Raw genomic sequence first — 14,411 nt, forward strand, 5'->3', positions numbered from 1 at the left:
CATTTAGACACATTATAGAAACATGCATTGGCCGCTGACGTTATCATACAATTCGTATAATTCGTATCTAATTAATGTATTATTACATGCACAAGGCCGTAATTGGGGGAGGCCCAGCGGTTCGACCCCCCCTGACCTATTTTACAAGTAGAAATATTTTAACAGTGATTATTGTTTATTGACTATTGTATTCGGAATAATTTTTATATTTTCGTTAAAGTAGAATTATATCGGAAGTAAAGTGTTTTTATATTTTGAACGAAAAATGATGAGTGTCCAATATTTTAAATTGGAAAAATATTTAGATTTAAAGAATGTTGGACAGGTTAAAATGGACATTTTTACATGAGAGTCAATTTTAAAAAACATGAACATTTAAAAAAAATTAAAAATGATTTTGTTTTATAAGTTTTAGTATATGAGTTAAATATATTAAAATCATAATAGCATTTTCATCAGCCTGCATATTACTGCTTTAGTCTGTATTTTGTAAGACGTAATAACAACAACAATTTTATATTTGTTGTGATAACCTAACCTCTGCGCTTTTCCAAACCTGTGTATACAAATAAAACAATAGAAAAAAATACGATAAATAACTTGCACTGCAGGTGGTTGACGCAACTTTATACGCATATATATACTATTTAAATTCATGTGAACTATTCATTTTCTCATAATACAATTTAAAACAACTTTAAATGTGGACAAAGAATTTAATAAATTTAATATTTTATTGTTGATAACTTGTTGGTCTTTTATTTTAATTTTGGTATGTATTGGTATCAGATTACGGATGTAAACATTTTATAACAATAATAAACAGAAATACCTACCTATGCCAAAAAAAATATCAAATTTATTCAAAAAATAAAAGAACTAATAAAGAAATGATGTCGGGTTGCATGAACAATCACTAAACATTTAATGAATCAATAGTCATCTAATGGTCCCTTAAACTTGATTTAGTGGCCCATGATTGGCTCATTATATTTTATTGGACCATTAAATGAATACATTTTTCATGCAATCGGGCATGAGAGTGGCAAGACAAATTAAAGTAGACAATGCCTACATAGTTATTTTAATTTAAAAAATGGTGCTTAGGTATACAAATAAAATGAAAACTATTTTTTTTTCAAATTTCAGATCAAATGTTTTTTGGGCCCTGGAAAATTTCTCATTTTTCCTTCTAATCTGGGCTACTCCCGCCCCAAGTCCAACTACTGTGCCCCATATCACGAATAATCACTTATAATTTAATGAACTGATAGTGAGCTAATGATCATTTAAACATGATTTAGTGGCCCATAATTTGATCATTCATTTTTAGTGACCATTAAATGAATACATTTTTATATTTAACCCTTGCAATAATACTGAAAATTTAATATATTTTAATGACGTAATAATGCTTATCCTAATTTTAATTCAGCTTAGGCTATCTGAGGCTACATATTTTGAATAAAATATAAATAAATATACACAGTCGAAGGAATCTTATAACTGTACTACTGTAGAGTACCAAGGCAGTGTCGATATCGAAATATTAAAATTTTGCATTACTTAATTCGAATAAAACTGACATCCGTTTCTTTTATATAAGCTCTAAAATAGTGGTGGCTTGAAGATTTTTGAAGGAATCATACAACCCGTATAGAATACACGCAACACTCATATCGCCAGCCCAACATGGAATTTGTTTCAATCTTGCAGTGACCAGTTACAATAAAACTTATTAGTTAATAGTTATAATTTATACTTAATGAGCTTATAAGTATTATACTGTATAGTGCATACCCACTATACATATTATTGATTACAATAACTACCTATATTAATAATAGTTTAATACATTATACATGTCGACTTCGAACAGTTCGAACACATTTTGCATGTTTGAGCAAAGCACGCGAACGATGTTTGCTCTGCTCGGTGGTTTTTGTGAAAACAAACAACCAGTTGCACACATGCTCGTACCTACTGCAATGTCGTACCCACGAGTACGGGTAGGCGGATAGGTGTATTCCGCAACACCTAAAGTCACGTATATACGCATTATCGCGAACCATCGCTGCGCAGGAAAATTCTTGCCAGCCTTACGCACAGTTTCGAATCCACCGCCGAAGTCAGCCCGTCGACGATGCGTTTTCTGTGTTTGTGCGTCGTAGTTTTGAGCTGTCTGGCGGCCGTCCGATGTGATTTGTTCACTCCCAAACCTATGGAAGCGGCTTCCAACATACTGCGCGGGGTGTTGGCGAACGACCGGGAATGGCGAATAATCCTCACTCAAGAACTGGTCCCGGGAGTGATGAAATCTGACGACTACAAATGCGACATGCTAGGCGACCTGGGCCTAACCCCAGAACCGGGCGTAGGGATCACACCGAATGCGATCATCCAGCGGCTGGTCACTCGCAAGGGCACGACGGGTACACAGTTTATGTTCGGCATAAAGGTACTGGGCATTGCGTTGTTCAATCAGTTCATGAAAACGTTGCTGGTGCACTCGCGCTTGGCTAAGGAGTACGCTGGTCGTAAGGAGTCCGACCCTTCATCCATGCGTGTTGGTATATCAAAAATCCAGGTGTCGTTGGCAAATTTCGCCAACAAGACGGCCTTCTTCGGCCATCCTATAGATATTTTCCAACAGTTAAACGATGAGATTAATGTGTTCCTGAATAATAATGAAGCCATGTTGAACGACCATATACCTGGTATGAAAGGTGATACACGTGATGTCATAGAGGGAATATTGCAAACATTATTGAATACAGCCAAAGACAACGTAAAGAGAGCTTCACACAGCTACAAGGATTTAAATGACGATGATGATGATTTAATGATTCTTGACATTATGGAATACATAAAACTATCTCTCGACGCTCCGGAAGCATTCGATAGAAAAAATCTGGAAAGTACTAATCTGTACTCTTTGATTTTGGTAATAGATGATTATAAGCACATAGACGTCAGTAGTATGGGATTAGAACTCTGCGAAAAAATGTTTAAAGTCGTGAAGCACTTACCCAAGATTAAAAAAAACAAAACAGACGATGAAGAATAAATTGATAATTCAACTCACTTTTCTTTGCATCAGTAATATTATACAAGCAATGACGTTATGTCTCATAAGTCATAAGTTAAGTTTTCAACATTATACCTATAATATTCAAATGGGGCCTTTTTGACCTAGTAATAACTATATCAACTATTTAAAATAGATATTTGTGTGTTTATCATTTACATTTCATTAGTTGATTGAGCGTAAGAAATATGTAGTACTGTAATTATTATTAATAACGTGTCGTATTGTAAGTATAATGGCATCAGAAAAAATATATATATTATGTTAATATTATAATTGTTATTGTTCAGTATTAAACAATGTTAAATCAATATTAAAATAAAAATATATATTATTGATTTTCAAACTTTTTTTAAACACTATAATAATGATATATACTATAAATTGTAAATTAATGAATGTAGGTATTCCCATTTCGGAATCTGGGCAGAAACGTGGACATCTTATAGACATACAAATATACAATGATTGAGTGATGAGTATTTTTAAACGTTTACTTTTTGTGATAGGTAAGTAAGTACGGTGACGTATTTACCGCGGAGGGGGGCAGATCACCTAACTGGGTAAGTAGTGCAAAATAAGTATTTAATATTTTCATACATCACTAACAAACAGATTAGACACTTATAAATATAACATACATGGTCGGCAAATTAATAAACAAAATATTCAAGTATCGAATGTTAGCATTTTAGAATTATATAAGTGGGTGGATCAGAAATTATTATATTTGACATATTGATCGGATATCTGATCAAGTCATTGGTACTGATTAGATGCATTCAGGGTACTTCTGCAGGTTGTAATATGCTAACTATCACTACTTCCTTGCTGTCTTGTGTTACACCTTACACATAAAAAAAATTGTACGGGTGTTTACTGTATTTTACCTACTGATGACTGATTGATAACAGTTTATTGAACTCAAATTGAATTGATTAATTGCTGACGGTCATCGAGTATTATCAATTGTTATATTGTTTTAGTCATCCCATCAGAAAATGTCAATTGAATTGCCTTGTTGTTTTATGTGGACCACCTTCATTCCTATTTCAGTTGACGGTCTAACATATATGTTGCTAAACACAGCGAGGTGGAACGACTCAGACTAAAATAGTATAATATCTAAAGACTAAAAGTAAGTTATCGTGGGTCTTGGACCTTGGTGGATATTTACAAGTTTTCACGATGGCTATCTATCTATTACAATATAGTAATCAGTAATCACCATTATAATAATATATTGTTTATCCTAATAACTCTAGTGACAGGTACTTTCCCGTACATAATAAAATTATATAAAAATATTGCATATTATTTAAGAGTAAGTAAGTTTATGGTATAGAAGGTATGTCATATTTTCCCGTAGGAAGCATATTATACTACATGCGTGCAGTTCTTTGGTAGATACACGAGTACATCATTTAGATACAGAATTTTATTTATTTATTATTTTACTACAAATCTACAGATCGATGGCAGAACTTAAAAACGTTCACAGCTTAAAAGATAAAATTACCTTTTACTTTATAGTTTATAGGTACCGCATGCTACATTATAAACAAACTGAGTAAAAACATGAAATGTATAAAAAATAACTTTTACTCATTTCACTTTTAGGTTTGTGTAATGTATTATTCCGTTAAGGGTTTTAATAAAAAAACATTCAAAACCAACAAACACGTAAAAAGTGTATCCACAATCCACACGATACACACACTCATCAAACATAATACAAAAATACCTGCGTTGGAGGGCGTTGAACTATTTGATGGCTGTCCGATAAATAATCCATTCAATATTATATAATATTTTACTATAGTCAACAGACATTTTATTTTGTACAAATACCAATCATAATTATATAACCCGGTAATTTACTGTGTAAAGGGTGACCCCAACCACAATGTTTGTCACAGTCAATACACATTTATTTGAGATTTTTCTGAAGAGTCTGAACTCTGAAGTTATAATAAAGCAACAAATAAATTGTCCAACCAATCGTTTGCAGAAAATTAGTCACCCTCAGCTGCCTATATATAATAGCTAAAATCAATAGCCTATACATTTAGGGCTGTGAATTAAAAACCTTAAAAAATTCACACAAAACCTTAAAAAATCACTATAAAATTCAATATAAGTACTATACTAAATCATCAAAATTAATGGTTAAAAAAAAATAAATATCGAAAATATCTTATGGGTATAAATAACATAATTTTATAAATTACTTTTTTTTTTATAGACTTAGAAAAATTGGCTGGGAATCTTCTATTAAAATTGTAATGTTGGTTATGAAAAGAAAAACATGTATGAATTTCTAACTGACAAAAATTTACAAAAATGATACATTTCTCAAGCCTATAAATAGCTTAAAAAGAAGTGAAATATTTTGACATTTTTAGTTTGTTTGGAAAATGTTAATATAAATATTTGGTGAAAATTTCAAGTGTCTAAGGTTATTAGTTTTTAAGTTAAACCGAAAAAAAATAAAATCTATTTTTACAAAAAATGGTTTTTCGTAAAAATGACAGAAAATTCCAATTCTTTTTTTGTTTTTCAAAACGTTTTCTAAGACTACTAGGATTTTTCAAGTTTGACCTCTCAAAAGTACCTCCTAGATTTGCTTTCAGAAAAGATACTGATATCGAGTATTGGAGTCATTGTAAAATCAATACATTCATTCGCTACGCTCAGAATCAAAATAGCCTAAAAATGCTTAAGAAAACTTAAAAAATCATGTGCATAAAAATGCAAAATAAAACAAAATTAAAATTTTAAAATTAAATACCTACTTATAGGACCTACCTAACTCAATTGTCTTGTTAAAGTGACTGTGTTTTCCAGCATACTAAAAAGAAAAATTTTTTCTACAAATTCACAGCCGTTCTTATTATCATCTTATTGGTACTATCAATTAATAATATTATATTATTATGATAGGCATTATGCGATCTACTGAGCATAATCATTTATAATCATCATATATTATTATTATAATCACGAGCATAATAATATTTTCGTTGACCTCGGTTAATAAATTCGTCATTAGCTCATCGCCGCGTTTATGAGAGTAAAATCGAAATTGTCCGAACCACACTTTTCGATCGATTCGATTATTATTGTAAATGTATACACACGCACGCTAATAGGATCGCACGTAGGCTTTCCGAAGGGCGTGCATACGTAGACGGCGTTCGGTGACTACAACCGTGGTGGCGGTAGACTGCTGCGCGGTGGACAAATGTTATTAATAATAAATAACAATAATAATAAAAAGTATTAAAATAATTATGTGTACGAGTTTTGTATTAATTTCCATGCGAGCTGGAAATCGGGTTGCATACCGTTTGGGTTATCGAGCGCATAGTGACAACAATGTTTTTATCGTAATTTGTAATATTCCGTTGTCCGATTTATGTGTTTCAACTTTTAAGTACCTATATTCCATTCGTCATCGCAGTCCACACTAGTTTTAAATTAATATTATGATAAATAAGCGACATTGACTTAACGCATAATATATGATATAATACATTATAGTTGTAATATATACTATGTATATTGTATATTAGATTCCTATCAAGGCTGTTGCTGGGACAAATTTTCGGTGGGCGCTTACAATTGAAACATACAATTAATAGTGAAAAAAACCAACTGCCCCATACCTATTCCTTGATCATAAAAAATAATATTTAATACATACTATATAATAATAATTACTATTATCATTGATTATAAATAATAAATATTAATAAATGTTATTATACCTATACACCTTTAGTTCAATTTTATACTATACGTTTTTGTAACATTATATAGCTAAAGGTACCTAAATATCTAATACTATACCTTTTATATATTTATACTAACCAATACAAATGAATATTTTATATCTTGAATTATAATTTTTAAGCTTTTATAGTTGTTTAAAAATCATTAAATGTCGTACCTACGTATCATTAAATATTAAGACTTTATTTGAAAAATACAAGTTACAACAGATAAGCGTGAAAAGCTATAATAACAAAGCTATAAATATATAATGATATACATTATATATACAGAATGATTCGCCAAGAACGCTCACCTCCTTTTTTCTTCAATAATGTACTTATTCAAAATTTGATTTTTCAATTTTTAGATATACTTTAAGACCATATTTTTAAATTCTTGAGATTTTTGTACTATATACTTATGGAGTGTCTTGTAGAGATACAAACTTTTGTTTTTCAAATGAGAACACACCTACTATAAATTCAACTATAAATTATACAGTACATAATTTTTCTGAATTTGTTGAAGTATCAAAATCAAAATTCATAAATGTAGTTTTTGAGTAATTTACCTTTGAGTACTAAGGATAAAAATTAAAAGGTCCATAGTAATGAGCTTATAAGATAATATGGAGGCTTTGGTGATTTGAAAATTTTAGTCATTAATATTAGTCTACCGATATTAATAATTTGCAAATATGGCTCAACTATATTAAATACTAGATCCAATTTTACGTCTATTTTATATTTATGTAAAACAAGTTTTAAGAACTATTATCCTTAATAGAAACATTTTAATGACTAAGAAACTACAAAATAAAATTGTAAATGTGATAATCGCGCATCAAAATTTTCAAAAAAATTATCCACTAACTAATTTACACTAAAAAAAGAGGGGATCTCATTTGAGAAACAGAAGGTAGTATCACCACAGAACACTTCTTAAGTAGAACAAAAAAAAATCAAGAATTGGAAATTATAGTCAATGAGTATATTTAAAAATTCTAAAAATCGGAATTTGAATAAATTAATTTTTAAAGCAAAACATGGAGGTGAGCATGCTTGGTGAATCAACCAGTATAATGTATATAATATATTTTATCGTAGGCATATGGTAAAATCAGACATTTTACTAAATGCCTGGGCAAATGGTCAACATGTTTTAAGCGATTTTACTGTCCTCCTAAACATTTAGTTAAATGCCCAGACGCTTAATTGAATGCCTATTTAAATTCAGGCAAATATTAAAATGAAACGTTTTTGTATTATTTTAAAAATGTATTGTATTTCCTTTTAAATTATTTTTTGTTATTCCATATAATTTATTAATATGGGATTTTTAATTTTTGTGATTTCATTACAATTGTTTTAAAATTAATATTTTTAATAAATATAGGTAATTACTAATTAGGGATGACGGTACGAGTATGAAAAATGAATAAAAAGTTAACTTATAATTACAAATTTTTGTTCAATTTCGAACCGATCGGTGTTTGTGTTTAAAAAAAAAATGGTAAATGTTTCAGCAATTTCCACCAAACAAAAACGTGTAACAAGTAACAACATACCCATAACCCATCGTCACCAATGTTTGATCAACATTCATGTTTATCCAAAGTTTTTTATTTGTGGAGCGAGTTGGGCAGGACAATTAACAATATTATAAATATTGCAGACATAACCTTTTCATATTATTTTGGTGTACATTGGATAAGTGGTTTCTTTTATAAATTATAATTGGCAATAAATATAATTCACAATTTAATATACATATTTGAGCAGTTCAATGTTCTGCTGAAGTGCTGAATGTTCCATTATCTGTGTTGAGACAACGGTTATCTACAGAAGATTGAGTACATAACCGAGTGTTAAGACTTAAAACCATAACTAGTTTTTTACTTTTCGTAATTGTTAATAGGTTTGAAATATATGGGGACTGTGGCGATTTTAAAATTTTAGTAATTGATACTAATCCATTAATAATTATAATTTGTAAAATTAGTCCAAGTATAATGCATACTACGTGTCTATACTCTATATTTAATATTACATAATATACTTTATATTTTTGTAAAACCTTTTTTTAGGACTGTTATACTTAGTATAAACTCTTTAATAGCTGAAAAATTATTCATTTGAATTTTGAATTAGGTGAAAAGGTTACATTAATATTTCCAAAAAATTATTCACTTTATAAGTAATAGTCAAACAGGAGGGGGGGGGGGGTCATACTTGAAAAACAGAAGTTTGTAACCTAACAGAACATCTTATAAGTAGTACACAATTTTCAAGAATTTGAAAATATTTACATTATATAATATTATAGTCTTTAACCATACATGAAAAATTCAAACAAATCATAATTCAAATAAGTATACAATTAAGGGAAAACATGGGGGGTGAGCATGTTTTGTGAATCACCCTGTATTATATAATTATATTATATTAGTGTATATGTATATTTATACAAATAGGTATTTTACCAGGGAAAAAAGTGAAATTCCTCCTTGTTCTCATAAGAGGGAAAGTTTTATCAAAACGGTATTATGAACCATTCATAGGAATTAATTTAAACATAACAATATGCTACATTAAAAATTGATTATTGATTTGATTTTCTGGCAAAGTTTCCATTTTTTTTTTTATCCAAGTTGTAGTCCGGCCAAACACATCGTTGTTGTCTAACATTGATAATATTACAATTATTCTAGTATTCCACTCGAGTTTGATTCACCTTCCACACTCCGATGGTCACTTTCAAACATATAGATAATAATAATATGGAACAGTTATTGTGTTTATCAGACGACCATCGTTGAATAATAAATGACACGCACACGGACTTGAATGACGTTCAAACGTTGACGTGTTTAGTGTTACACACTTATACGCATATATGGTCGGGTGGTCTGCCTACTGCTTATAATATGTAATAATTTAAAAGTGAACGCAATCTTTTTATTCAAATATTTTGGCAGCTGGTTTTTATTTTTTAATTCAATTATTATTCTATATTATCATTGACACGCTACCATATCTATATTATATTCCCGGGTCGTACCTTTCTGAAAATCCGAAGCCTTGGAACAATATGCTTGATACGCAATTTTTTAATAAAATATTAAAACGGTATTCTTTTTTCGTAGGTAGTAATAGTGTATACCGCCAAACAATATAATCATAGCTAGGCTACATAAACATGTAAATAATATGTATAACAATTATTTTTATGCACTTATATATTATGTTTAATGTAGTCTATAGGTACTTATTATAAAAAAACAAAAATAGTTGTTTTATGTATTGTAACTTGCCTCCCCCACCCCCCCCCCAAAAAAAAATAAAGATAGTTCTATAATGTAAACAATCAAGAATATTTTTTCGTTTACCTAGTGGCTATTACTTATCATCATTTATTATCAATTTGATTGGGAAATTATTCTGTGCTTATAGCAGTTATAGATTTCAATTCTAAAGCCTTAAAAGCATTGAGCTAATAAAATATATAAATCATCACCTATATGATATAAACGCTCTTCAGTACAGCTAGTATATGTCCTCAGCAATGATTAGCTATTACTAGCTGTAATAATTGTGTTAAATTTGAATTCAATGATAAATTATTAGGTAATAATTCTATATTATAGTAATACTGTATGCTGAACTAATAAAAAAAAAATCGGATTTATTATATGAAAATTATCATCATATTATACTATTGTTATTAACCGATGATGTCAACAACACGTACCTTAGGGGAAAACTTGAGTTGACTCCCGAGTTATTTGTTCACTTAAAATAAACATGGGTTGGGTCCACGGTATTATTTAACAATACTCGAATTGGGTCCATGGTAAATTTTATCTTATTTCTAATAGTATGTTTTTGTATATTCACTGCAGTTCGTTTTTTCACGGTAAAATTGTTTGTTCATGGGGGGAATTCTCGGTTAAATTTTGTGAAAAATGTGTGTTTTAAATTTTTCTTAATTTAAACTATTGAAGATCAAAAGAAAAAAGCAAAACATTATAATCTAATTTTATAATTATTTTAAACATACAAACAAAGGTAACAAAAGACGAAAAAAATGATAATTGAATAATAATTTTAATATTTTGATAATTTCTGCACAACAAAAAACAACATTTTTGGAAGACTTTCTAGCCAACGTACAAGTGGCGTCTTCTGGGTAACCCTAATTGGCTGGACCAAACTCATGTAGGTGCTCGTTAAAATATATCGGGTCCCAACTCATGTAGGTACTTGATCAAATATATCGGGACCCAGCTCATGTACTCGATAAAATACGTCTAGATCCAATTTAACAAGGTAATCCTACCGTAGAACGGTGTGAATAATAGTTCGTAGTATATAAAATAAAAATAGTTTAAAATTATCATTGTGTGCAAAAAATAATAATAGAGAAATGTTAATAATTTTCGTCCTTAATTTGAACTTAATTAATCATTTTAATGTCTATGAAAAAAACTGTAACCACGACGTACTCGATATTTTTAGAATACTGTAAAAATAGCTTACAAAGGACCTTGTTTAAAATATTTAATCCTTAGCTATAGCAATGAACGATTGAACACTTTATGAATTTTCAATTACAAACTAATTTACAAGTTTCCAACATTTTGTCCAATTTTAAAATTTTAAAATTTCAAAATCCAATAAATAACTCAGAAACCAACATATTTTGAAAATTATACTTTGTCAAGAAAATTCTAATATAAATATTTAGTGAAAATTTCAAAGATAAAATAGTTATTCATTTTTGAAAAACGACGAAAAATCTAAATTAATAAAAGGTATAATGTGAGTAAATATTCCCATTTTCCGTAATTTTTTTTTGTTTTTCCTTATTATTTTGTAGAGTACTAGACACAGCCGGACAACACTGGACTGTTGGCTCCCTAAAGTCATTTGCTACCAGAAACCACCCTCAAAATTGAAGATCAAAACATTTTTAGTGATCGAAAAGAAAGCTAAAAAGTGATGGCAGAGACACATACAAAAAACCACACTATTATAAGACTCGATATATGTCTCTCCACGGTAAAAAGAAGGCTATAAGTTATATATATAAAACATTCAAAACTGCACTAAAATATCTGTATTATATTTTGAATAAGGGCTACTGAAAGTCATGACTTCCCAATTAATTAACATACTGTATGGATTGATTCGATATTGATAATTTAATAAATCAATGATAAATAAAAGTATATTATTATTATTAAATCTGAAATACCGAAATGTTTACACAACACCAGTCGATTATTAATTATTAATTTTTGTGTATTTAGGTATATGAAATATTTCATCGAGCGAGTTCATTCAATTGCTAAGTATGATGTACAAACTGTTAATTGTAGTGATGTATATACATTAATTAATATATTTCTTTTTTATATTTACTGGAGTATCAGTGACTATCTGCAATGTATTGGATTGTTTCGTTTGGTCGTATAATATTGGCACCGTTGTCCGTTTTCTAATTGGATATGAATATTGTGCGCAGAATGGTAATTCATAGGCGTCAATGTCACTGAACTAAATGTGGATGATATAAAACGGATCATCTAACCAGTGGTAAGTATCAGTCCTTCGTCTGTGTCCAGTTGCAATCATTCAACGTAGAAAATCAACTCACAAACAATATCACCATGCAATTCCAAGTAAGTCGACACATTATTTTTTTGTTCAAACAGCATCGATCATTGAACATTTTGCGATCAGGAGGAAGTAATGTTGCTACGGTTTAAAAAAAAATGTATTTTGTATCTGAATAATTGTAAATAGGTGCCCAATTTACACATACATAATATGAATCAATCCTGCAATATAACTTACTCTACAGATCTAATAAAACCCGAACTGTGATATACTATATAATCTGTTGGTGTCGAATATTCGAATGCATATTGCTACACAGCGACGATCTATGAATTCCAAAATCATCTCACCTCATAATTTGTACGCCTCATTATAATGCACCATCGTGCACAGCATACGACGTTTATATCCTATACTATTTTTTGATATTACATTTTTCGCAATCTGTTATTAATTTATTATTGTGATATTCTAAGTTTCAACATTTTCGGGAGGTTATAGTATGGTGGAATTTATTAATGATAAATGATGATCAGTGTTATATACGTCCTATATAAGTAATTATTATAGGTACGTAGTGGAGAACACAGATGTTTTCAATCAGAAGGGTTGTATAAAAAAATGATATGTATATCTATATGTACACGTGTTAAAATATTTTTTTAATTTTATACATCCAAACAAATAGAAAAAAATACCAATGGATGTGTGACCCTTTGATTATAAATTATAATCATTTATACTTAAACCCGTTAGTACTCGCTGTAAAATATATCCCAATATGTAGGATGCTACTCATCAAAGCACACATCATGTGACTGATAACCTTCGTCAACTTAGCTAAGATTTGGAGAGTTATGGACTTTCTATTTATTACCAAGAATTGGCATCCATTTCAGAAAAATCTGATTACGCTTACCACCTTTAATGTGCGGACACTTAATGACTACCTATTCTAGGCTATGCATAATGAAATACTAAACAACTAAAACAAATGCAACTTGTGCGTGTTTCAGGTGACTTTCGCAGTGCTCGCCGCAGTCATGTGCTTCGCCGCCGCCGCCCCCGCAACCGAAGAAGTCAAATCGTCGTCACCTTCGTCTGCCGTTTCAGGCACCGATCGTAGCAAACGGTTCGTGGCCATCGCTGCACCGTACGCCGCTGCACCTTACGTGGCTGCCGCACCGTACGCCGCCGCACCTTACGTGGCCGCTTCACCGTACTCCGCTGCACCTTACGTGGCCGCCCCATACGCCGCCGCGCCTTACGCAATTGCTTCTCCACACGCCGCCCCATACGTCTCATCGTACACCACTTACCCATACGTTGCCAAGACCCTGGCTTCCCCGTACACTTACTACCCATGAACGGACGCTTTCACTCGTCACTACTCTCAGCCATATTCGGAAAGAAGTGCGACGTGATGGTTTGTGCTGTCCCGAGTTGCTTCTCGACGAAATAATTTTACAAAAATATGAAATCGCCTAACCCTGATTGGAATGTATTCAAAAATATGAAAATATGTCTTGTTGAAATGTAAATAAAAATTAATTTTTTCCAATGACTTATTGTATAATATTGTTTCCTATAAAAGCAGCATCGCAAACGTCGGATTGGCATGAATGCATGATTATATACTTTTTACTATTACAAGAATAAGTGGAAAACAAATAACTTTGATTAGAAGAAAGAAAATTTATCGTATGTAGGTGTTCGTATTTTTTATGTTTTTTGTAAAAGATGAGAGTACCTCATCCTATATATTATTAATATGTCCTACATTTATATTACGGGCAAATAACTAGTTATCTAGGATGTGCATTTAATTCGGTATAAAAATCGGTTACATACATGTGCTTACGCCTTATATGGTTACACTAATTGAAATTATAATTAAAATTCGAAACAATTGTTCTAAAAATCTC

The 14,411-nt window shown here is 30.5% G+C and overlaps 1 protein-coding gene across 1 annotated transcript; it reads left to right on the forward strand.

Moving 5' to 3' along the window:
- Window positions 1–12,437: 12,437 nt before the first annotated feature.
- On the forward strand, window positions 12,438–13,996 carry LOC111040691 (translation initiation factor IF-2-like). Its single transcript, XM_022324697.1, has 2 exons — window positions 12,438–12,548; window positions 13,503–13,996. The coding sequence occupies exons 1-2, from the start codon at window positions 12,537–12,539 to the stop codon at window positions 13,851–13,853; spliced, it is 363 nt and encodes a 120-aa protein (XP_022180389.1). The 5' UTR covers window positions 12,438–12,536; the 3' UTR covers window positions 13,854–13,996.
- The last annotated feature ends 415 nt before the right edge of the window (window positions 13,997–14,411 follow it).

Source organism: Myzus persicae, unplaced genomic scaffold, assembly GCF_001856785.1.
Source record: "Myzus persicae strain clone G006 unplaced genomic scaffold, MPER_G0061.0, whole genome shotgun sequence".
NCBI classification, from domain to species: domain Eukaryota; kingdom Metazoa; phylum Arthropoda; class Insecta; order Hemiptera; family Aphididae; genus Myzus; species Myzus persicae.